Here is a 26,158-nt window from a genome sequence, read left to right on the forward strand (position 1 = left end):
GCAGGGTCGCAGCCTTGGGGGCATATCTTTTTACAAGAAGATGTTTGTTTTGGTTTTTTCTTAAATTTTAAAACAATGTCACATTCCTAAACTGAATAAAATTCAGGCAGTTTGACTGAGTGCCCTGTTTCACTTTCCTCTGAATTGAAAATGTGCTGAACTAGAGGTAAAAGCACTTGTAACTTAAGCAAAGGAAAGCAAGCTAATGTTTTGGATGTCAGAATTGACTTTTAAGGACTCTCACATCATGTTCTTTTTTCATGAGAGGTTACTGTTCTGATTGACTTCGAAGCTGATCCAACAAGCTGTTCTGTTGTGGGTGGCACAGTAATAGTAGATGCTGAGGTCTGAGGTAGCAGGGCAGGGTAAGGCGCTTTCTCTCTTGAGCAAAAGACTAAAAAGGTAGTTTTGTGCTCTTTTTACACTGAACTCCCCTGGGGTAGGGTGTCCCCTGTGAATTGCATTTCTCTGAGTACTCCTCTTGTGAACTTTGCTTTTGGTCCATGCAAAGAACTTCTTTAAATTACATACCTTGCTTTTATTTCAGAAAAGAAAATCAGTTAATGAAATCCAAAGTGAAAACTTTTAGAAGGATACAGCTCAGTAAAGTATATATTAATTGCATAGTTCTTTTTGCATGGGAACAACGTTTAGTAGTTTCAAATATTAATAGCAAAAGCTTAGTTGTTTCTAACTAAAGAACTTGAGGACAACTGTTTTACAAAGTAAAGAATGTGGAGCAGGAAACCTAGACAGACTATATAGTGCCAGTAATTTCCCTGTTGTGTTAGGTGTGTAAACAAAGTAATGGGAGATAAGGAAACTTACCTAGTAAATAAGAGGTTAGTGTAACTGAAATGAATTCAAAATTGTGTAGCTAGAGGTCTGCACAGATGCATTGTTGTATTCAAACAGCTTCTTAGTTGGTAGATGTGGCAGCTGCGCAGGTCTAACCTCCTCTTTCTGTGTGAACTCGACCAAATCCATTAGATGAAATCAGAAGACTTCTCTCGTAGCATGTCTGAAAGGCCACCAACCTTATGTTGTGTGAGCATACGAGTGACCCGTCACAAGCATGGCAGGGAACATACGTAAGGATGTGTGTCATGTGCTGTTGTTCCCCTGCCCTGTTCTCCGTGCGGTGTGAAGGACAGAGCTTTAGCCTGCGCATGGCCCGTGAGGTGAGTAAACTGTGGTGCTGAGTGCGCAGAGTGTAGCTGATACCTGCCCAGGAGCCCAAGAAAAATAAGCGCTGTTTATTGGGATAAATTGTAGGTTTCAAGAGAGTGAAGAGGTTGGTCTTAATTCTGGTCTTAAACACGTTCTTGGAGCTTGGAAAAATCCTTCAAACCTCTGGATTTCTGTTCTTTTGCTTTGGTAAGCTAGAAATTGTATCAGATGTCCACAGTAATGTTAATTCAGTGTGCTCTAAAACACTCTTGAACAAAGATACCGTGTTCTGGAGGCCCTTGCTGCCCTAAGTGAAACAATCAGATGACAATGTATGTTGGAAAATAAGAGTGTAATATAGGCTTAGAGATTAGAGAAGTAAAGAGAAGAGTTAATACTGTGACCTTTTGTGTCTTGGTATTAGAAGAAATGTAATGTATTCAGAGTAGAAATGAACTCTGGAAATGTGTAAGGCTGCCGTGTGTGCCCAGTAAAGAGGATGAACAATGACTTTTCTTACTCTAGGTAATGAAAGGGGATGCTAGAAAGGATGTGTTGTAACTTCAAGAGGGAAGAAGGACGGTAGAACAGTGAAATACTGGGAGGACAATGCTGCGTCTCGGGACAGCTGAAGGATGCAGCATTAGGGGGTAAATGAGGGGGTGAAGTAAGGCAGTGTTGGCTTTGTGCCCGCTATCTGGCGAGAGACCTGGTTGAAGAAAGGTCTCCATACAAAGTCTAAACTTTGACATACTGTCTTGCGCTGATGGCCCAAGTTCTCTGACAGAACAAGACTTGCAATGCTCCTACAGCTGACCTTATTCCTGGTGTCCTCTCCTTGATGTAAGGCTAGAAGTTGACTCTGCTTTGAGCAAGAGGTTGGACCTGACTACTTCCAGAGGTCTCTTCCCATATAGATTTTGTTTGGATTCTACAGCAGTTACAGGGCAGAAATGACGAGCATAAAAGTAACTCCCGAGCTACTTGCAGGGCCAACATATTTGTCAGATTTTAACATTCCAGGTAATAAGCAAGTAAGTTGTTGATGTTAAACTTTCACTTTTGTTTCTGGGGAGAACAACGTATTTGCACTAGCATGTGACATCTTAGGAACCTTATTCATGAAACACTTGCTGTTTTCCAAGGTGCTGTACAAGGATGGGGAAAGATGCTCTCTTCTCTGAAGAGCTTGTATTTCAGGAGACAACAGATGACTAAATGAAGGAAATGGTGACACAATATGGACAGGCAGTGATTTCAGCGCATTAATAATACAATTACTAAGCTTTTTAAAGGCAACATGACAAAGGAGAGACAAGAGAATTTGGTGGAGAGCAGTTTAGTAGTATCTTTATTGATTCCTGCAGTCTATCTTCTTCACTACCTGTTGTGTACAGAAAAAACTCCTATTCCAAGTGCCATTTTTGATTGGTTATTAGTGTTTTTCAGATTTTTTAAGCTCTTTGTGAATTTTACAAAGCTAAGTTTACTTGAAGGCTTGCTCACACTGAGTAGTCTTTCTTACCAACACCTGCAGCTCATATGGCTGTAGCTCACCAAAGTTAAGAAAACAGTTTGCAGTTTGAGATGAAAATCACTACATTCACAATGTGATGTAGTGCAAAAAGCATCTTGTCTGTGGATTTACAGAAACCATGCTAATCAGCTTTTCAAGGGGAGTGTGTATTCTGTAAAGGAAGATCTTCTGTGGGCTTTTAGTTTTGTTTTTTAGCAGTGTACTTGAAGATAGGAAATGCTACGTTCTGTGTACCAGATATGTGGTTTCTGGTACACTATACTGTTAAAACAGGATGTTTAATTACCTTAGTTCCATCTTCATCTCCCTTTTGTTTTATGATAGAGATTTGTCAGTATGCCACATAAAAATCCTTCAATGCTGGTGATTAGGAGAATGCACGGCTCAATATGGTGGGAGAAAGGACTCCGGCAAAGTGATGAAGCAAGCAGAGTGGTCCATCTTCATGGTTCTCAAACCATCCTGATGTGAAGGCATGGACATCTTGTGCTATTTCTTCCTAGTGGAAAGCTGGGTCCCTGTTCTGAGAAGTAAGCAAACAACTGGTATGTGCTGTGGAATTAAGTGTTAGTGTTGAGGGAAGGAAGGGATATGAAGGAGAGGAGGAGAAATGAGATTGCTCAACTAGGTTAGGCAGGAATTATTTTTTTTTAAAGTTATTGTTTGAAGAGGTCCTCTGGAGGACTCTTCTGAGAGTCGGCTGGTGGGAAACAACACACAAACTCCAGGTCTGCCAGGCTTCTTCATGCTTGGGATCTTTTTGTTGATGTCTCTTGCTGTCTCAGATATGCTATTTCCTGTCTGGATGTTGTATTTTTTGGAAATTGGTAAAATTTGTGACACAGTGACAGTTGTCTTGAGTATTTTCTATTGTTGCTTCACTGTTTCCAAGTGTTTTCTGTTGTTGCTTCATGCCTCTATTGTGCAGGTCTGTAGGGGAGGCAGCATCGTCATTAGGCATACTGGAAACAGACATAGAATACAGAAATAGGCTTGTATTTGCAAAATCTTTTCTTATTGCAGACTGGGATGGAAACTGCAGTTTTGAAGATACGTGCAGACTGGGAACAATTTTTCTAAATTCAGCTGAGTAACACAATCCTAGCTTGAGGAAAAGCAGTATTTAACATTTAGGGAGCAAAGGCAAAATGGCAAAGTAGAGAGTTGTCCTTGCGAAATCTCTCTCTAGTGTAAGAGCAACTTGGAAGCCCTTCAGAGGCACTAAGGTAAATAGTGAAAGCTTTAGGATTATCAGTTAGTACTCCCCATTCTGTGTTTATTCCTTCAGTGCACTGGTGCATATCGTTATGGCATGTGTAAAGCTGTTGTTGATTGCTGATTTTTTAAAAAAAAGTGTGCCACTTGTTTCATTGTTGTAGAGAATTGTGGTAAATGGTTCAGATTCACAAAGTAAAGGGTCTGTTGTGGTGGTTTGTTTTTTTTTTTTTGTAATAAAGGGGTTGAATTCAGCTTCTTTTCTGGATGTGTAGGGACAGTCCCAGTTATTGTGTCATAAAAATATACGCCCCACTGTTGGCAGAACTGTGAATGATCTGTCCTTGGACAGCTTAACTTTTTTTTTAAGCTTCTGTTATCATGACAAGCCCAGAAGGTTGAAGGCAGAAAGTTAATAATTATCGATCAAGATCCCATTTCCAGCCAGAGCCAACAAAACATGAAGATTGCATGTTGGCTAGAAACGTTTAACTTCACCCAGCAGCCTTAGCCTCTGTGCGCCTGGTCACTTGGGAGCATTGTGAGGATGAAGATTTAACTACCCGGAGACTCAGCACCTAAGTATTGTCTTCTTCTGAGGAACTGGAAGTGAATAGAGTTGTGTAGGTCCAAAAATACCTACTTGGCAAATGAAATTTTAAGTCTTCTAAGATGATACTTAGGTTCTTTCACACAAGTCCTTTACTGGAGTAACTTTGCACTGGAGGCTGCCTTACGCTAACTTTAGTTTCATGAGTTTTGAGTATGCTTACAGAGCAAAATCCCCTCTTTTTGGCAAGCATAGTAACCATATGCCCCATCTAGTGTAGGACTTGCAGTCAGACCAGTTCTGTAATGCAGTATTTGCCTGCATCACCATTTTCTTTAATGGAGACCTTGACGACCAGTATCTCTGGAAAATAAAAAGCAAGTGCCTTAAGTTGAAATTACTCAATTAAGGCATCTGAGAGGAGTTGCTGAGAGACTTCTGTGTTAGCCAAGGCTAGTCTTTCCCCATTGGAAATCCCGGGAAATAGGAAGCAGAGGAGCAAGTTTTGACAACAGAGAAGATTAGAGTGGCTGAAATATCGGCAGTGTGCAGTAATCTCTGTCAGTTTTGCAGGTGTTCTTTCTTCCAGCTTCACCCCCTGCGAGGATAGGAGTTCTAAGGTGTTGGGTTATTTACCAGTCATCTTTTTTCTCTGGATACTCAGAACTATTGTCTCTGATGAAGCCAATTGTTAAGTGTCTTTGGAGAGACATGAGAAAGAATATAGTAGTAAAAAAGGGTTTATTCTCTGATCTTGCCTGTCTTTCCTTGCTGCTTCTCAAAATTCTGAGCTCTCAGTGTGCTTTCTTTCCTATTTAACTGTCTCCTTTCCAGACAGCAAGGTGTGTTGTTCTGCTGTGCAAAGTCCAAATCAATAATATAGCACAGCTTTTAAGTTAGTGTTCTAAAAGACTAGGTGACTGATGGACAAAGGATAACAGAAGATCAATAAAACATACTTAAACAGTGGTGTTTTCTCATAAAAGCCAGGAGAGTAGCACAAATGAATCGTCATTTGAACTGGGCTTTAATATTCATTACCTAGTGTCCCTGTGGTTTGTAAACTGTTGTGGTCTCTGACCCCACTGGTGTTGGATGACGGGAACATTGCAGAAGAGTGTCCCTTAGTGCTGGTGAACGTATTGCATGTCCTGGACCACTTACCCTGTCAATGTGGGATTGCTGTCCTGAAGCTGTGAGAAGATGGGGATGGTCAAGCTTGAAAGAGGATTGCTTAAAAGAGTATGAAAATGCATATTCAGGAACTGGGGATCTCTTCTAAAAGAGATGTTTTGAGTCTGAAACATTGCAGTATTGGGTTTTAGTAGTACTGAAAGCTGTAAGACTCTAGATCTTACTCTGGATTTCATGTGTTTTGTTTCAAGTATACTTCAGTTATGAATTAGGGTGCAAAAATATAAGCACAAACCAAGCTACGGTGTCCTTTCATGCTGGGAATTTCAAAGCAGATGCCAGAGGATGAAACGTAGGCACAGGCTGTTGTGAGCTGCAATGAAGTTCCAGTCTGGAGTTAGAGAGCTGCAAAGAGAGTTTTGTTTTGCTGGAGGTCTGGATTAAGACAGAGGAAATAAAAATGTCTCTTTTATGAGCCCAGACAGGCTCAAAAAATAAGGCTTCTTATTTAAGAAGGGAGATAGTCATGCTCAGACACTTGTGACTGTGGTAGCTTCATTAGGAAATACTGCTTGTGATACTAAAGGCAGACAGTGAAAGTTGTCATCTAAGTTTGGTGTGCTCTGCCTGTTGACTTTAGTTGCAGTGTGTTGTGTTTCCTTTTCTTCTGAAACTTCTGAGTATTGAGAACCTGCCTGCACGGGGCTCTGCCAGGTTTCTGGGAGCATCCTCTAGATGAGGCCGGGCATGATAATCTCACAACCAAGTCGCAGAGTTCCCATAGCTTTTCCATACCCCCCGCTGCCTGCCCACCGGTCACCTCCCACCTCTAGTTCCTGTCCCCTTGCCCCAAAGTGGCCAATACATGATTAAGATTTCTGATCTGGACGCCTTCCAAGCTGGGTATTTCCATTCTGCTTGCTTAATACGTATCTGTAACTTCTGTTGCCTGGAGGGGCTTCACTTTCTTTCCTAATACTCTTGTGTAATGTTTGGGCTTGGGCGCATACATAAATGTATTTTTGTGGTAAATGAAAGTGATCCCTACGTTTCTTCTCCTGTTTGTAGCTGCTGTGAAGTTTGATAAGGCTTATCTTTGCAAGACTTTCTCAGTAGCAGTTCTTTTTGTCTAATCGCTTTCACACTTCTTCCTTTTCAACTTGACTTGAAATATTAAACAAATGAATTGGGACAAGGGGGAAGAACTCAGGAGGAGATAATCCGAAACGTCTGTCAACTCAGAAATATGCTAGTTAAATAAAGGATTTGCCGGGTCTTTAATAAATGTTCTGAGCAAACGTGTGACAACTCTACAAAGGTGTTTTTATGGGGGCAAAAAATTGCTACTATTCTCTTTATGTTATTTTAGTGAATAACAAGAGATGTGGCTGTAGAAAGGACCAGCTTTCTGTGCGTGCAAAGTATCTCGAGTTTTGTAGTTCCCTTGAATTACAAAATTACTCCCTTTATGACAACAAGCTGAGTTTTCCAAGATGCCTTAACACTGTCTAGAGGCTATAAGTGAGCTGAAGATCTGTACTTAGCAGTTTTAGAAAACTCTGCGAGTGTCTGAAAAGATTCTTCTAGAGGTGTGTTGTATTTAAGAGCATAAATATTTGGTTGTATGGATCTCGATTTCTTTTGATGTGCAGCTTTGAGATGTGGATGTTTTTTGATTATTGAACTTTTTTTGAGCCCTTGCTTTCTCATTTATTGGCCAGATTTTAAAAAAATCTAGCTAGACATTTATTATTCTTTCTGTTGAGCTGAAACTTCACAATCAAAAAGACAAAAAATGAGTAAATCACTGTGCTGCACCATGAGTGGTGGTGTAGTACTTTCTCAGGTTATTATTTTTTTAAAATCTGCTTTTTGCATCTAGATGCCCTAAGCGGTGTATTTACCAGCGAAAACTGCCATGGGTTGACTGTCCTGCGAATTCCTTTCTAGTCACAAAACAGGTACGGTGCGAACAGTGGCTTTTCAGGGTTGTTCCAGTACCCCAAATCAAACAAATGCGGGTTTGTGTGACCAGTTCAGGTCTCACACTGTTCAAGAAGGCACCGACTGTTGGGATCGCACCTCTGACTCCCTCATGGAGTTCAGGAGAACTCTTGAGGGGGTGTGGAGGCTGTTCCCTGGTTGAACAGAGGAGCTTGTCTTGCGGTGTGGTGGTGAATGCGAGGTGAAAAGATTTCCGTCCCATGCCTGGATTTCCACTTGTACTGTGTTTTTCAGTTTCCCCAAAAGAGCAAGCAGGCTTGTCTCTAAAGCCTTGTAGCACACAGCGTGGCGCAGACGGCTCTGAGGGATGGGTGTAGCTTCCTCGCACGCCAGTCATTGTGGTTTTGTCACTGTATCCTGGAGGACAACTGTAGCTGCCACCTAGGCTTGGCTTCTCTGACTTGACCTCCCTCAGCAATTAAAAGCCTCTCTTAAGCAGCCATGCCTCTGATGGGTGGGGATGTACAAGGACGTGAGTATGTATATACTCACAAACTTATTAACGCTGTATGTAATTCAGAGCTTCTATAGCTGCATGACTCTATTTGATAAACAAATGCGTGGTGAATTTATTAAGCATGTGTATAAGAACATTGCCACGTGCGTGAAATTAGAATTGCCTGCATAATGCTGTAATTGAAGAAGGCGGGATATGGCTCAAAGACACTTATTTCCCTTTGCTCTTTTGAATCCATTTGGTGGCTTTTGCAGTTCTTTTTATCTCCCAGCAAATCAACACCTGAAAACTGATGACCTAAAATTCATTTCCTTGAAACTACTTTAATGACACTTCTTTCTGTGGATGTGCATGCATAAAATGTAACCCACATACAGTGGAGTTTATTTGTTCTTACCTATTTTACCAAGTAGTTGAGACCATAGACATAATTTCTGTCTGCAATAGCAGAAACTTTTACAGTGCTAAAGGCATTTGCTGGACAACTGTAACACTGATAATACCTGGGTATGGAATAGCAAATATCATAGGATGAGAAAGGAAAGATTTTAGCCCTTTTTTACAGGGAAATAACTGCAAAGGAGAACAACAGTGGAGAGCTTGCATGAATACTACTTGAATGTAAAGCAGAACTGGGATTCTTCTTAGAAATTCAGTAAAAAACATTTTTAATATCTTTTTTTTTTCATATTGTGTTATGAATTCAGCAGGCAACTGGGCAATTAGGGTATGCGTTGCCACAAGACACCCACCTCCTGACCTTTTAATTTTTAGCCTGTGGGGTTATCCGATGAAATTCCTGGAGACAGTTACATTATCATTTGCAAACGTAGATCTGTGTGCGTGGAGCATCAGCTCTATATGTAGCTGATCAGAATTTAGTATGTGCATCTCTGAATTAAAGAGGCCTGGAGGAATATTTTCATTTACAGATGTTGTCCCATCGTACTAGTCTACCTCAGGTCTACTTTCCACTAAGATAAGGATCTCTGTCTGTGTCTGCATGCTGTATGAGTGAATTATACTGTACAGAAACAAATAATTGCTTTCTGAGCTAAGAGAGAATGAGTAATGAGTAATGGCTGTGTTCTTTCCTGCATTATTGATCTTTGGAAACTACTTCTCACCAGAGGCAGTGAGAACACTTTTCAAGGAGTACTGAGTTCAGAAAACTGTTAACCAACTTGAACTTTGGGTTTTTTGATTGTTTTGTGCTGTGTTTTTAACATTTGTGGCCTGATTCATACAGTGAAAGACCATGCTGGGGTAGATCCCTGCTGCCAGAAAAAAAAGAGAGCACTGTTCGTTGTCTTCCTAATCTTTACTCTCTTTTTTTTTTTTTTTTTTTGAGAGTATGACGTGACAAATTATCTTTCTAGGTGTGTTAACAGTACCCACATTTTGAGAGAGAAAAGCAGAGTAGGAAGGATCCTCTCATATTCTTGTTGCTGAGGGGTGTGAACAAAAGGGCTTTAAGGTGCATAAGGACATCACTTTGTCATCGCAGTATACGTTCTTCTTCCTTATGAGAAATGTGATATCTTTATAGCTAATTTTATGTGAAATGATCCTGTTAATTCAGGTTGCTGTTGAAGCTGTTTTTTTCTTTCATGTATCTACCTGCCATAGTTTCTTAGCGATTAGGGTTGAAAAATATGTTGTGGGAGGTGCTCAGAATTTTCTGACTCAGTTGATTTCAGTAACAGTCAAGCCTGTAAAGCAGCTGTTAAAGGCCAGGCAATCTGTGATTGACCTATCATATGTTGCAATTAAAATGTATCACAGTTTTTGGAAGCAGGAGTTACCTCAGGTGCTCTTGGGGGAAAAAAAGAGAAAAAAACCCCAAACACACAACAAACCACCAGAAAGCTTTAATACATTAAACTGACCCATTAACTATTGCTCTCTTCTGTGTCTAATGCAAGAAATGGAGGAGAATACAAATCAAGCTAGTGGCTTTGATTTTAGTAGCCTGTGTTTGGCAGGCACCTCTTTCATATTCTGGATAACAAAGTCCAGGGAAGATTCCTGCGGGTGTCTTGTCAGTAAGTTTACACCTTGAATTGTTTACAGTTATAAATATTGTATGAAAAAAAAAAATTGAAATGAGATCACATGTGGATACTTTTGCCACATACTTCTACTTCTTTTGCATTCATACTTTTGTGGATTTTGTATGTACTGTAGTAGATTGACTAGGAATTTTTTGGTTGCCTCAGCCCTGTGCACTTGAGTGGGTTTTTTTGCATGTCTGTCTCTCATAGTCCAATATTTTAAATCACAAAATGCTTAAACCACTCTTTAGTGCAAAATTAATCTTTGAGAGACTGTACTGAAATGTATATGATGGCTGCAAGGCTCTAAAAGCTTTTAGACAAGTTGAAAAATACCCAAGACCCCTTATGTCTTGATAGTGAGTTGGGAAGCTGGGAAAGTCTGGGTTGTCTGTCCTAATGGTTTTAATTAAGCCTCACTTAATAGCTTTGCTCAGTGATGTTTAACAGTGTTGCTGTGTTGTGCATTTGGGTTTGTGTTTGGTTGTTCAGGGAGTTTTTTGGGTCTTTTTTTGTGGGTTTTTTTTTTTGTTTGGTTGGGTTTTTTGGTTGTGTTTTTTTGGTGGTTTTTTTTTTTTTTGTTTTACAAGCCAAAATTTTGTCTTTAGCATGGGAAAAAATTGGGTTGTTAAAAGGCTGTCTAGGTTCTGTTTCAGTCTTGGGAAAACTTTGCTATCTTGGATGTTCTCCTGTCCCCATCATTCTATACTGCATCATCCAGTTGGAAAGCTACAGTGCTGCTGAACTCTTGCATTTTGGTTTCTAGGTATTTGAGCTGGACATAAATCTGAATGAAATGAGATGAATGTTGCCTTAAGCAGAGAGAAATGTCTGGTACTTGCCTATTTCAAGTTTGACATTTTGTTTTCCTGCTATTCTTAGGACAAGGTTTCTTCAGAGTTGACTTTACATTTTGTTATCCTTCTATGAATTAGAAGTTAAAGGAATTTAAAGCATAGAAGCTGTTGTTAGTGGTTTATGATCTCTGCATGTTTCTTGCTAGCATAAGATGGGACGTGTGATTTTTCAGCTGGTTTAACTCCTCTCTTAGTCTTTGCTATTGCCGTCTTAAGGAGTCAGTGATTCTGTACGGTCTTACTTGTCCAAAGTGCTGTGTGAACACTACTCTTCAGTGAGGCAAGTTAAAGCAAAATTTTTCTCACCCTCCTAATAATAATAAAACTCAAAATAACGTGGTTACCTGCTCAGGGCTTTGAGGAGTCTGGAAATGCAGTCCATAAGCCATTTCCTTCCAAAATCAGATCATGAAGAGCTTTTTTGTTCATGTGGTGCTGATTTACGTTTCTTGCCTTTGCAGTTTCCAGGTGGTAGGGAATGCTGGCGATACCTTTCTCCATTAATTTTTCATGGAACCGAACGACAGGCAAGACTGCGGAATGAATGGCACAGAGCTGCTGGTGGGACTGCCTCTGAGTGCTGGGAGCAATTCTTTTAAGAAACCTTGCAGAACAGTCTGAGAAGTGGTGGGACAAAAGTAATTCAACCTAAAAGTCAGACTGGAATGCAACTCTGCAAAGAGTTGAATGTTACGAAGTCCTATTTATTGACCTTTCCCTAAGCTTTTCGGTCCTTTGGACCCAGTTGGGGATTGTGCTTGCAAAAACTTCTGAAAAATCTTACTCTTTTCTATCTGGAATGCATTTTCTGCATTTATCAAAGGCGCTTTTTGCTTTCCTTGGGTAGATGAGAGGCAAATGTAATCAATATGCCCTCTAACAGTAGTTCCCTGTGTTAATAGTTGTAGCTTGCTATGTATTTTCAGGTACCTTAGGTTAATTAATTTTCATGTGTAGTACATGAAGTACAACTACCTCTCTAGTTAGGTATGCATACTTGTTTATTTGTATTAAATGCGGGTGTAGCCCTCCCCCTTCCCATAAACAGTTCAAGCTCTCTGAAAGTAGCCTTGCTTTGATTAGTTGTTCTGGTTTTGCTTTGTTGCCAACTGCCTGGGGATCCAAAAGTTGAAATCAAGTACCACCAGAGCTGGAGGATGAGAAAGATCAGAAAGCAGATAATCATGGCATAATGACTGCATTGTGCCTGGGGCATGCCAAGGCACTAGGCATGTGAAGTCATCTACATTTCTCTGGGAATTCTGTATTTCTTGCATTTCTCACAGGGTCTGGCATGGTTGTAAAGGCAGCAGCAATGACGTGGCTGAGTTGGAAGAGCTGGAGATAACGTGCTGCTTCTGGCTGAGGTTACCTTGGTAGAAACCCAGCAGACGTCAGTGTGAGTAGCCCGCAGACGACAGCATAGACGTCTGTCTTAGCTGAAACGTGTTGACCCATCCATTCCCAATACGCCTGCGAAGGTGCATTCACAGGCGTGTGGCACTGCAGGGTGGCAAAAAGTCCTGCAGACAATGAAGCTGTAAGGACTTTGCTGGTAGAGAAGAGGGCTCGTGGAGTGTCGTGCAGTGTTGCAAAGCTACTCCACTTGTTTGAGCTGGTGTGTGCGAGGTTGAGTGGAAAGATTCCCCACCCCTTGTGCCTCTTCCCTGCTCTGCCATTGTGACGGTGTGGAATATGCGGCATCACTGGTCCATCATGGTTCTGTGGTTTTTTGGGTTTTGTTTTTTTGTTTGTTATTTTTTTAAGAGGTACTACCTCGCTGCTTAGGGATACATGCTTGGTCCAAAGCTAAATACTTTCAAGTATTAAATGCTTTAGTCTTTTTTAGTTAAACCAGAGAATACCCCTTTCTCTAATGTTGAAAACATCTCTCAGAAATAAGGAAACTATTAATTGTGTACTATGTTTTGTCCTGTTGGGTAAAAAAGCCTTGAAGCAGCACCTTCCATGCTAATCCTCTACAAAACATGAAATTAGAATGAAGGTTATATATATGAAATAGAATATTTGATGAATCATGACAAATATTTTGAAAAAAATTACCTCTTTAGATACCTATGGAGTATGCTTTGTAAATCTGTGGATTCCATTCCTTTTTTTAAAGATCTTTCATAACTACATTTTACATGGGGACCTAGAGTTTGAGTTATTAAGTGGTGCTGCTCGTCTGTGTTAAACTTCATGTGGACAAGCATATTTTTAATATCTTTTTTGCTGTTTTCATATGAAGGTATACGATAGTTGTTTTAACTTCGCGGTTGCTGTGAATATTGCCTGATATTTTTTTTTTTTTAGTGAAATGAACGCAACTGTTAACAAAAAAAATAATAATAAAAAAATCCTGGAAGGCTCACTTGCTACCTGTAGGCAGTTTTACCTATTGATGTGCATTTGAATTGTTGGGAAAAATGAGCCTGTAATACACTTCTGATAAGCCTTTTTTAATTTAGGATTCAAGGCAGCTTATTTTACTTCATTTTGGAAACATGTTTTTCTATAAGTCACTCTGTCAAAATTTCCCCTAAAGATTGTATAGTGACCTTTCATTTAATCAGTTATGTGGACAGCATTTTCAGCTGTGGACTAATCCACAGAGGTTTTAGATAATCTTTCATCAGATTAATGACGACTTGATTTTTTTTTTCCTTTCCACCAAGATAAGAGAGAGTTACAATGCTACATAGTTTTATATGCCACCTCACCATTTACCCTCTTGATAGGATGTAATTTTTTGAGTAAGCTTTTGATGTTTTATTTCTGTAATAATAAAATGTTTTCTGTCGAGATGCAGAACTTCTGCAGCACCTGCAAATTCTGATTTAGTCTTTCCTCCCTTTCAGAAGAGAACAAATGCAGCAGTTATATATTTATTGCTCAGGATTGCTAATGAACCAGTGGTTTTTTTACTCCCCTTTGGCGTGTAAGAGTGACTCTGAAGAGAGTGCTTCAGCCATTGTAGTGTAGCAGTTTAAGAAGAGGAAAGTGGAAAAAGCTGGCTTTAGACTGTGACAAAAGTTTGCCTCTCCATCTGTGAGTATGCTCTGGTTTTAATGCGTTTATTTCTAAATCCCTTACGGCAGCAGTTTCAGATCTAAGTCTGTAAACCTTTGTTTTTCTGAGGCATTCCTCATCCCACCCACGACCAAATTAGTTTTTTTGGGTAATTTTGATGCCAGCAACTACTTACCTGGAAAAATAAGTATTTGAACCTACTTCTTAAAGACAGCAGTACATGATAGAGGAAATGACTAAATCTCCAAAATCTGTGATGGAGGGAGGGAGAGGGGATTTGGTTGTAGTTTTGTTATTATTTTGTTTTGTTCTGTTGTGGGAATTGGGGAACTAGTAAAGTAAAAGGTCCCTTTGAACTGTTTAATGTTGAGTGTGTTGGAAGGAAATGATGCTACTTGTTGCTTGCAATTATGAGTGATAAATAAAGAAGAATAAAGTAGTTCATAGGAGGCGAACATGTGAATGAAGAAAGTATAATGTGCTAGAATTTTTATTTGTTCTCTATGTGCCCACTGGGTGTAAATGTTCTTTAATGAAATTACACTCTGGTGCAGTTTGAATCTACTGCAAAGAGCAGAGGAATAGTTACTGAAAGTGAGTAATCTGGAAAAAAATGTATTGTAGTTTATGAGTTGACTATATGGTAAAAGCAGCTCTTTCCCGTTAGAACAGTTCTTTTCACAGTGGTTTACTAACACTTATAATACTCGGGGTATTGAGGAGCTTCACCAGTAGTATTGCAGTTCATTGGGAAACAACCGTTAGTGGAGGTTTTGTTGAAATTGAGTTCTTGAAGAGCTGCACATTAAGAACCAGTTTTGGGACTCAGCTTCTAGCTAACGTTACCGATACTCGCACCATACTCTTCCAGCTTCTCCCTTGAATTTCACACAAGCAGTTCTGTTGAAAAATAAAATTAGACCTATAGCAACTGAAGAGTGCTACGCTGATATGATGGCAAGGCAGGAACCTCTGTCTGGGCGTGCCAGCAGGTTTGTCAAACCGCAGAAGTCCTTCTTGCCTTGGCGTTGACAGGTTCCAGCTCCCAGCCCTGGCAGCCTGGAAGCCCTGCGCTGGCTACCCTGGGCATGTTCTGCTAGCCGCTGGTTTGTCTCACACTGGAGCGGAGCTGCTGCTGCCCTGGTCTTAACCTAGCTCTGATGCACGTTGCTTTGCTGGAGCTGGGTCCCCTCGGGACCGTGCCAGAGGGATGAGGAGCCTGTCCTGCAACTGCGAGTCGTTCTCTTTGCAGGAAACTGGCATTTCTGTGCTTCTGTATGTTCTTTTGAAAAGAATAAATGTCACAATATGTAGCAAAATAAAGTGACTCTTCTCTGCCCACTGTTCAGTGTTCTATGAGTTACTCCTTGTTTTGTTGTAAACCTTGATTTAAATTCTTTTCATTTTCTGTTAGGGGAAATGTTCAATTTCTTGTAAATGTCGCTTCACAGTCTTCAGAAAAGCATTAAATAGGAAGAAGTTAATTTTTTCTGAGTTTCTGGACATTTTTGTGTTTGTCAAACACAAAATGTACTGTTGTAGTGCAGCCTTATGAAGTTTTTGGTGTAAGTGATGTGTCACGGAAGGAGACTAGGAAAGAATATCAATTAATCTTTTATCGGTGAAGACAAAGAAACTAATGTGGTAGGTGACCTTTCTTTGGGGAAAGTGTTAATATAGAATAGACTCGCTTAGCTAATGTTAAACCATTTTAAAATTATTTTTGAAGCATTGTAAATACAGGCTTGTATTAAGGACCTTATTAGCAGTGCCTGTCTTCAAAAAAATTCCAGTAATTTTGAAGACTCCTTAGTTGCCCTTGCAATTTTACTTGACGTTTCTGTCCTAGACTTCAGTAAACAAGCCCTCTTATTTGTCTTTTTGATAGGTTTATATTTTTCATTAAAAGTATCATCTCATTAACAATACTTAAAAATCTTAAGATCTTTCATTTAAGTATCCCTAAGCATACCTAAGCACTGGTTATTTAAATTTGGATTATTCTTACCTTGAAAGCATTTGTACAAACTGGTGGAGGTATTTTAGCCGTTGACCAGCTTGGTTGTGATAACCTGGTTGACCTCCGTTAGAGGTCCATGCTGTGGAAGGTCTGTGTGTGTATATTATAGCCCCTAGTGGGGGGCATCATCTGTTTTGCTTCTGGTCCTAGTGTTGAATTCTGTTGAACACAGTGGACTGTAGTCTTTTAATAGTACTGGACATAAAATTTGTCATTTCTGTGCTTAGATTTAAAACAGGTTTGGGATTTCCTTCTGTGTCTGAAATCCAGTTCTGTGAGCTTGAAAGGTGAAACAAAACTTCTTACTCTTGTTGCAAAGTCAGCTTTAAAGTATTATCTTCAGGCAAGGTAACTGGATCCCTGACACGAAGATCTCGCAGGGCTATTGTATGGTGGTAATTACCAACACTGGCTATGTAGTTCATTTAGAAGTAATGAATAGTGGATGTAAAAGGAATAAGAGATGTTAACCATGGAATACATTAGCTTGTGGAGATGCCAGGGGAATTTAATTTGTCGTACATAGAAATTTGAATGGGTATAGGAAAGGATGTTGACATTTGGGTTTTGTATCATTTTTTGTCTCTTATGATATAAATCTGCTGAAGGAGATGGAAATTTACGTGACTGATAATGTCCTGCTAGCTGTGCGCTCTGCTTCAGTGAGGTCGTTCTGGGCGAAGTGGGAACTGACTTTCTAGACAACTGCTGTGGCAAAGTAGTGGTTGCAGATTATTGGAGATACAAACTTCCGATGATATAAAGCACTTCTTAAATAAAGACTGTCATTGGTAAGGATCAATAATACTGTGCTTTGTTTTGAAGCACCTGAAGTAAAGGCTTCTAGCTCTTAACAGAAGTTTTATCTGATGCCGAGAGCTCTGTTTATTTTAAGTAAGTATAAAGAATAACAACAGTCCTTCCATATCTCCCAGTGCTGGAAGGAAGATACTGGCTAGGCCTTTAGTAAATGAAGTGGAATCTATAATTTCTGAGAGCAAATACTAATTTCAGATCGCATTGGCTTGTGCAGGAACTCCCAAACAGGACGATTTGGCATGCTTCTAGCCTGGTTTGGGAACAGTGGCTTAATGCATTAGGGTGGTCCTGTGTGTTAATGTACAATCTTCTGTAGCTCTTCTGTCACCCCACGTAGGGTGGGGTGTGGGTTTGTCCGCTGCAGGGAAAAGGAAGAGGGTTTGCACTCCTGGAGAAGGCTGTTTATGCTGCTGGGCAAAAGGATGGGTTGCTTGCTTGGCTGTTGCTGTAAACATTCCCAATTAGTCATTCCTCGTGTAGATAAGGGCACATGTTGCAGAGGGTGTCATGGCCTGACCCGACGCAGCACTGCCCAACACCTGGTCTCTCCCGGGGTGTCCCTGTCTGTCAGCCCCTGCGTCACGGCGTGGTGGGGACTTCTTGTCATCTGGGTAAAAGCCCGTCCTCAGCTCCTGTGCCACGCTGCCTGGCCGCCCAGTGGGGCAGGCTGCCTGGGAATAGACACTATTGCACTGTTGGCCTGGTTTGCTGTCTCTTGTTGTTGTAGCGCTTTAAAAGCAATGCTTGTAGGTGAGGATTATAAACTGCTGTTATGTGGGTGATGGGGGTGCAGTGCCTTAATGTAAGAACTGGAAGTGGCAGCTCTCTCGTTCCACCCTGCAAAAGCATCCAAAGTTCAGACCTTTGGGGGAAAGGAATTATTTTCCCAGCAGCCTCCTTCCCTTCCAGTTAATGTTTTGAATCATTTGAAGCCTGAGGATCTAAGATTATTATTCAGGCCTGCCTGCCACATAAATAAAACTGATACCTTACATCTTGAGAATCAGCAATAACCAGAAAAAAAACCCTAAAGTGGCAGCCAGAGAAGGTGGGAGCAGTGTGGCTTTCAAAAGGAGGATCAATGAAAACCTATGTTTCTGCAAGTATCGGTGTCCTCTGCAAGCAGTGGCTTTGGAACCGTGCCTCTTCAAGCAGCGAGACCCGGCTGGGAGCGCCAGGTCTTCAAACAGCTGGGAGAGGAGCTGAAAAAGGAGCAACGAGTGAGGAAAACATAGCTGAAAATCAGTAAGAAGTGAATCTGTTAGAATGATTCAAGGGATAAAAACATATGGTTCAAGTATCTGATGAAATATCTTTGTTACCAAAATGGAACACCTAGGGGAAGAGCTGTCAGTAGCAGTAGCAGCAGCAGAAGTCAGGGATGCTATTGTTGTATTCTCTATGGAAAAGCTTCAACATCTACTTTGAAAAAAACCCCACAACCCAGCCACCAAATCCTTTGCAATAAAAAAGAGAAATTGTGCTCAGGAATGGATTGGAAACATGGGTCTACCCAGAACAGGGGTAAATTTCTCCCCCACAAACACAGGATGGGGGAGCTTAGTAGGGTATCTGGTGTGTTGAGGGGTGTTAGAGTTGTTAAAAGCTTGGAATAATGTAGAGAGAGAGCTACTGCTGTAATCCCAACTGATATGCAGAATGCCTGTAATGAAATATCTACTGTTAGCCAAAATGCGTGTGCTCTCTTAAGTAAATAGCGTTACAGCATTTCTCCTCTATTTGTACAATATTTTTTTAAATATACCAATTGTTTGAAGATTTGATACAAGATACAGCTTTGAACAGCTGTGCTTGGGAAATGCATGAACTGCCTGGCAGCAAACCCCACCTGTAAACAGGGTTGGCTTAGAAAGTTCCAGCAAGATCAAAGGTGGCTAAAAATTACTGTTTGGCCGAATAGGAATGGCTGTTCCTAGAAACGAGTCCCCTCAACAGAAATATCAGTTGGGCCAGATGTTTTGGGCGCTGGATACTTCAGAGTTTTCTTGTAAGTCATGGGCAGAGGATGCCAAAGTGCAAGCAGTTGGTTTATGTTAATGTTTTGCTGCTGCCCTGTTGATCGTGCATTTAAGAATGTGCTTTTATGAGACATAATTCATAGTGTAGTAATATGTTTAAGAGTAGACAGATATTGGCTAATCAAGAATTTCCTTCCTTTTTGTGTTAACTACTTAATCATGATGTAAAAAGACCCCTCACTTGTTCAGTAAGCAGTGAAATCTTTTTTTCAGTGTATTTGGTGTGTGCAAGTAAACTTCATCTGCTTCAGGTAATTAGCATTGCATTAGCACAACATGGCAACTGGTGTTTAAACACAAGGTAATTAACTGTACAGTGTAAACATAGTGTGCTAAAGAGCAAACCAAACCCATGAATTTGTAGCTGATCGAAAATAACACACTAGAAATGTTATTTGGAGGTGGGGGAGTAGTGAATCTAGCAACACAGGAGGAAAATATTATTGATACGCAGTTAGTGCTGAATGGGCAGAAGAGAAAGAGTCAGACATTTCAAGCTGATGCCAACAGCATTATGTGCAAGTGCAGCTCTTGTGTTGTTTTTTTGTCGTTGTCTTGTTTTTTCCTTCCTTATAACCTGGAATATGTGTAGTGTTTTTTGTACTTTCAAATTTTGGTTTGCTAGTCTTGCATTTTTACAACTGGCACAAAATGCTGCAGATGCATGATAGCTGATGGCCCAGCACTAGGGAAGTGGAGATAGGGTTGGATACATATCTTCTCCGGTAGGAGTGTTTTCTCTCTCCAAAATAAATGTGGGTGCATTTGTCTAAAAAACTGGGACGTTTGTGGTTTGAACTACATGAGATAAACTGTGCCCATAGGAAGCATGGTGCTGGTGGTTCCCAAGTGTGCTAATCCAACAGGGAAATGAAAGACCAAGTTTCTTACTGACTGTAACGCTCACCAAGTTATATATACATATGATTGATAAATGCATATCTAAACTTCTGAATAACTGAGAATTCTGACTGTTGGGGTAAATAACTACTTAACCCACAGATGTAATAGGAAAGGTAACTGCTGAGCCCTGAGTGGGCCGGAGGTGCATCGCTGAAAGGGAGTTCTCCATTTAATAGTGCTACTTGGATGTGTCAGATGGATTTTTGGGGAGGGACAGAAGAAAACAGTTCCATGATAAATGCTGAAGCCAGAAGTTGAAGCTGATCTTGAGACAGAATTTTTCCTCAAGCAGTTTGTCAGAAAAATAGTTAGGTGTCAATCGAAAGCATGACTGAGGTCTGAAAGCTGCTTTTGGTTCTTTGAACCCCAGCTGGCTCCCTGACGAATGCAGCAGGACTGGGACTGAAAACTGAAATTAAAATTTCTGGCAGCTTTGCATGGAGCAGGGTAGAGTCGAGCTCCTTCTGTGCAACCTGATCGGAAGCACACAAATGCTAGAAGAAGCAAGGAATAAATGAGTCAACAATTTAGGAGCCATAACATGGACAACTGTAGTGAGTAGGAAGTTGTGGACAGATAGTCGCTTCTGTTCGAACATTACTGGATGAGCTGGGTGGCAACTGTGGTTTTAAAATGTTTAACCCAGCTCATTTTACTGACAGGGTAAGAAATGTTTCATGAACAGCTCCATTAGCAAGTGTAAAGGGTTACAACCTTTAGTAGGAAGATGATGGCAAACAGGTGGCACTGGCTTGCTGGATAGTACAATGTGATATCACAACTGCTTGTGAAGTGCACATTTCTTCACCACCACATCCTCATTCTTCTGAACTGCTCTTTAAACGTCAGCAAGGGCCTCTCATTAATTCAGCTTGACAGTTTGATTACAGCATTTTAACAGCTTCTGAAAAATAATTCAGTTACTGAAGTGGTAAACTTGCTGTCTTGATAATGAAGATAAAGTGCTGCCTCAGAGGCGGGGAGGCTGGGCTAATCTTGTAATTCCAGATCGATCTTTGTGTGTGGTCACCAGTGCCTTGCTTTAAATGTGTGATATTTCCTCTCCGTGTAAATATATGCAAAGTCCACTTTCTTGGTCAATAAAATGCTTGAGATAACATGTAGATATAACTGATGTCAAAGGCAGGTATGTTGGTGTATCTATTACATGTATAGCAGTCTGCGTGCACCCATGTGAGCAGGGATCAGTGGTTTCAAAAATACTATTGCTGTATCAGTGAGAAGAACGGCTGCTTCTGCTAAAGTACTTTCTTACAACAAAACTGCTAGCAGTAATACATTCTTCGGGTATATATGTTATCTGAGGTAGATCTCAAACATGCTCTATCTGAAAGTCTGACATCTTTTTGACAACAGTTAGTGGATGCAGTCCGTTACTGAAGAGTTTGAAGCTACTTCATCTTGCTGTACTGGGATTCTGCTACAGTACGTCTGTGAAGGGTGTCTGGTTGTAGAATTCGGGAGGATAACGAAGTTCTGTCCGTACTGTGTTTTGCCTGCAGTTACTGGACCATTGCGTATCCTGATTGTTTGTCCATAGCTTGCAAAACCTGGAAAGACAAAGGCTTCATAGAATCATTTAGTTTGGAAAAGAGTGTTTAAATGTGTGATAGAGTCCAACCATAAACCATGGTAACAGGCATGATAAAATACAATTTAAATCTCTACTTCCTATAGACCAAACAGGTATACAAGAGGAGGTACTGTCCCACACATGAAGACTTTTACATATTTCTGAGCTTCCTTTGAGTTTCAACTTTCTTTTGTTTAAAAGAAAGAGAAAGCATTGATTATTTTATGTAGAAGGAACTGAGAGTTAGTGAAGAATTGCAGTATCCTGGGGTGAGAAGGGTCTTGAACCCAAAAATGCATCTAGTGGAGAAAGTAGGAAGGTGCATGAGAGATGAGCTAGCATTTTAGAACACTTGAAGGCAATTTTAACAGCACAGCACTTCTTAATATCACCATTCTGTGCTATGTGGAAATATGTTAACTAGCAAACGGTAACCTAGATCTGTAATTTGGAGCGTAAGTGTCTTCTGCTTATTGTTTTCTTGTGTGGGTTGGTTTTTTCCTACCTAAAATTGTGTCAGATTGTTCCTTCAAGATCATCTGAGAGGGTCTAACGCTCTCCACGCCTGTCCATGATTGCCAGTTGTCCTGAGCATGTTTTTCTCCTTGTCTTTCTTTGAATCTATTTTTGCATTTGGTGACAGTAAGAATGAGGTAGTTAAGCAGATGTGAAAGGGATATTAACTAAAATACAGGTACGTTTTCGGTGATGAAATAAATCTACCGTCAATTTCTTTAGTGCAAGTCTATAATTTGACTAGACAGCTTTAAATCCAGTGAGATCAAGAGTGTCCAGAGGTTTTTAATTTTCAACTGACCGACCTGTTGCATGTGACCTATCTCTTGTGTTTGGCTTAATGCTTGAAAATAAGGGTGTTAGAAGGGGGAAAAAATGTGTTTAACATAGTACTGCGTTTTCTTTGCAGACTCTGACACATCTCTGGGACCTGCAATGACAAGTCAGAACAGTAGCCATGCAGAGAAAACTGGTGAAATGTCCTCAAAGCAGTCGGCACCAAAAGTGCAGGTCCAACGATCTGTCTCCCGAGAAACCATCACTATTCATTTCTCTGCATTTGGGAAGGAGGAAGAAGAGGAGGAAGAGGAGTTTAAGGAATTTCTCGATGAGGAACTAGATGACCAAAGCATTGTAACAGCACTTGAAGCCAAGGAAGACCTCTGCTTTGAGCATACCGGCCATGATTTTTCTGGTCCAGCTACCTCGCTTAACGTGGCCAACTCTGCATCACTGCTGTCCTCATCTCCTGCAGTTCTGCCAGCTGCAGAGACTGTAAAGCTGTTGGATTCCCCTTCCACATCCCAAGTATTCACTGCAGTGCCACTAGCCTTGTCTCCATCGTCATACTCATGTCATACAGTTAGCATGTCAGGTGCATCACCACCTGTGGAACAGAAATCCAGCCTGTCGTCTTCCCCATCCTCATCCCCTTCCAGATCAGTTGTCTGCTCTAGTGGATCATCCACGGTTTCTAGTTCAAAGCCTTTTAAGGGTTTAGTCAAGTCCCTTTCAACAGATGTGGAACCAAAAGAACCCACCCCACCAATGCGACATAGACAGTTAATGAAAACCTTAGTGAAATCTCTGTCTACAGACACTTCTAAACAAGAATCTGAAGCTGTGTCTTACAGGCCACCCGACTCGAAACTGAACTTGCATCTGTTCAAACAGTTCACTCAGCCTCGAGCCACAGGTGGTGACTCCAAAACTGCCCCCTCCTCTCCATTAACATCTCCCTCCGACACTCGTTCCTTTTTTAAAGTACCTGAAATGGAGGCTAAAATTGAAGATACTAAAAGACGCCTTTCTGAAGTAATCTATGAGCCTTTTCAGCTGCTCAGTAAAATAATGGGTGACGAAGGTGGTAGCCACAGGCCCAAAGCCTTATCTTCAAGTGCTTCAGAACTCTCGAACCTTTCCAGTTTGAATGGCCATTTGGAAAGCAATAACAACTACAGCATTAAGGAAGAAGAATGTGATTCTGAAGGGGACTTCTATGGAAGTGACTCTCACCTGAATAAGAATGATCAGTCGAAAGTGGCTGAGGAACATGCAAAAGAGACGGAGACCAAAACCTCTCAGTCTGCAAGCACAAAGGACGTGAGTTCGAAAACTTCACTCGTACTTGAAAAGTGTTCGTTGTCTGCACTAGCAAGCAGAGAGGATGAGGAGTTTTGTGAACTGTATTCTGAAGACTTCTCCTTGCTAGAGGATGAAAGCAAAACTGAAAAACCTGCTGAAACTTTGCTCGATCCCGAGATGACTGAGGACAATGGTACTATGCTCAGTAGTGAAGATGAAAATAATCCGGATGTGCAACAGCCTAAAATACCAGTGAAAACTTTATACTTCTTCACGCTGTTAGTCTATGCTTACTTTATTATCCCTCTCCCTGGCTACTTAAGTGGACTATTATTTGGAATGGCTCTTGGATTTATGATAGCTGTTTGTGTGATTTGGCTTCTTACTCCACGTACTCGTGAATATCTCACGTTGCATAGAAGTATGAAAAAGCGATGGAATACAGGAGCTCTGGACATCAAAGAACCTGAAATACTGAAGGTGAGGTCATGGCGTTTTGTGTGTGTGTCTGTGTGTGTTATTTTGGGCAGAAGTAGTAGACTAGACTTATTCTGAAAGTGTAAATGAGCTGAATTATCCCCTTTTGTAAATAAGAGTAATGTTTTAGGGTCAGGTAGCTTTGGCAGGGGCACAAACGGTTTCGTATCCAAGAAATATGTAAGACTTTGGTGTCCTTAAGGATTAGTAAAAAACCAGAATTGCTTCAAAAATAAAAGGGCAGATGGTTTTGCTGATGGGTTTGAAATGATCCAGCTGAACTACTGAGAGCAAGTAGCGTCAAAGTCTAGTGTGTAAAATAATATTTGTGCTTGAAGCCCCATCTTGGGTGATGGGATATTTTACTGTCTAGGCAGTAATTTGTCTTGTCTGCTCAGTCAAAGCAGATTCTAAAGTGGTGTGTTCAAGTAAAGTGTAGATAGGATATGGATTCTCCTCAAATGTTAGCTAATGAGAATGGGAGGAGTAATGAGTGATGAAAGGGACGTACTAATGGGTTATGTTGTCTGTGGTTCTGCGTGCTGCTGTCTTGAATATTGTACTCATAATATGGGTTACAGTTTGGTACAGTGTGTGCCTGAGAGCTGGGGTTTAAATCAAGCTTTTGGAAAATTTATCCTCCCTCCTCTTTGCCCTTCCCCATCTCCACTTCTTGTACAGATGCTGCAGGTTGCTGTCACTTCGTACGCCTGGCATGTTGCTGTCTGTCCAGTTGTGATCCATGCAGCCACTCAGTTGCTTGAGTGGCATTGTCCATCTTGTCCCTGTCCCGCCTCTCCTAATCTCTATCTGTGGTGAATTAAAGTAATATTTTCCCAGTTACAGAATTCTGAACAATAAAGCATCTGCTAGTTTCTGATGTGCAGCAGAAGTATTTCGGAATGACAGTGGTATGGCCTTTACTTGGTATCACTTGCTTATCAGAGGATTTGTGAATGCTTTCTTCTAGTTGTGTAAATATTAAATCCATCCTGAGCTTTCTGAAGGTGCATCTCCAGTTGTGTGTGCATGCAGCCACACACTGGTTGCATGAATTTAAATTGAGATGGTATTTGTTATAAGCTGTAGAATGTGTAGTGTATTGATAGCTAATCTCATGTATCTTTAGGTAACTGAAAAGTTAGAGAAACAGGGCATAAACCCCAACTTTTGCTGAATACAGGCAGCAATTGCACACCCAGCCCTGACGCTACCTTGGTGTTCCCTTTATTTTGAATGGTGTGAGTGGTGGTCTTTATTTGCTGTTGCAGATGCAAACTGAACACGCCTGTCTGCCCAACTGATTTATCTGCTGCTTAACATGTACAGATCCTGACAAACTTCCAGTTCTGTCCTTGTTAGCTGGGTGGTGAGACCATGCATATAAATTTGCCTTGATACGTGAAAGCTGGTAAACATCCTGGTACTCATTATTGGCTGGTGTTAAGCCGGCTCTTTGAGATGTTAGCTCTTATTCAGGAACCTTTAAACCGTTTTTTAATGCTTTTATCCAGGAGATACATGTTATGAGAATGGTTGTAGGCAAGAAGTGAATTGTGTGGAGAAGACTGTATGAATGGAGATTAATGTTTTGTACGACCTGATAAGTATTTCTTGCGCTCATTAACGTACAAATTGTCCTTAATATGTAAAGCCTTATAAAAGGGCTTTGTAATGCTCGAGGAGTTTAAAAAACAGCTCAGTGCCTGTATTGTAGCGGAACATAATGTAACGAGATTGAGCAGATTGCAAGTTATTATTCCCACCTCATACAACTATTTTCTATTTGCATCTGTCAAAATGAGCACTGGACAGTTTAGATCCTCTGAGAAATGAGATAAAGACTTAGTCTGTAACAAAACTCACATGAATGTAGGAAAAGCAAACTTGATGCTTTTGCATAAGATGTTATCTTCAGAACTTGTTGGTCTTGTATTCTGGCCTGGCCTGTTTTCATGTCATTATGATAAATGCTATGAGTAAGATTCCTTTATGGGGCTTGAGCAGTTGGGATTCTGCCAGACTGCTGTCAAGCTATTTTTGTACAAGTATGTGTGCATTCTCCCCCATGTAAATATTATTTGAGAAGTTTGCATTTCCCTGGTTTCAAGAACATGTGGAAAATTACCCATGGCAATCAACTGAAATACCTGAATGTGAAGTCTCCCCCAAAATTGTTCCTTTGCAATGTGAAA

At 40.6% G+C, this 26,158-nt stretch overlaps 1 protein-coding gene across 5 annotated transcripts in view; it reads left to right on the forward strand.

The window, feature by feature from the left end:
• The window catches only part of TEX2 (testis expressed 2), a 54,798-nt gene that overhangs the window by 1,066 nt on the left and 27,574 nt on the right, over positions 1–26,158 (forward strand). For 3 of the 5 annotated variants that reach the window (XM_056340195.1, XM_056340372.1, XM_056340016.1), the window contains one exon: positions 22,312–23,966. In XM_056340195.1, coding sequence (XP_056196170.1) covers positions 22,338–23,966 — 1,629 coding nt within the window. In that variant the 5' untranslated portion in view covers positions 22,312–22,337. Of the gene's footprint in view, positions 1–3,067; positions 3,253–13,867; positions 14,030–22,311; positions 23,967–26,158 lie in introns of those variants that run through there. The other 2 variants (XM_056340100.1, XM_056340284.1) reach the window with 2 other exon arrangements.

The sequence above is a fragment of the Falco biarmicus genome, chromosome 1 (assembly GCF_023638135.1).
Source record: "Falco biarmicus isolate bFalBia1 chromosome 1, bFalBia1.pri, whole genome shotgun sequence".
NCBI lineage: Eukaryota > Metazoa > Chordata > Aves > Falconiformes > Falconidae > Falco > Falco biarmicus.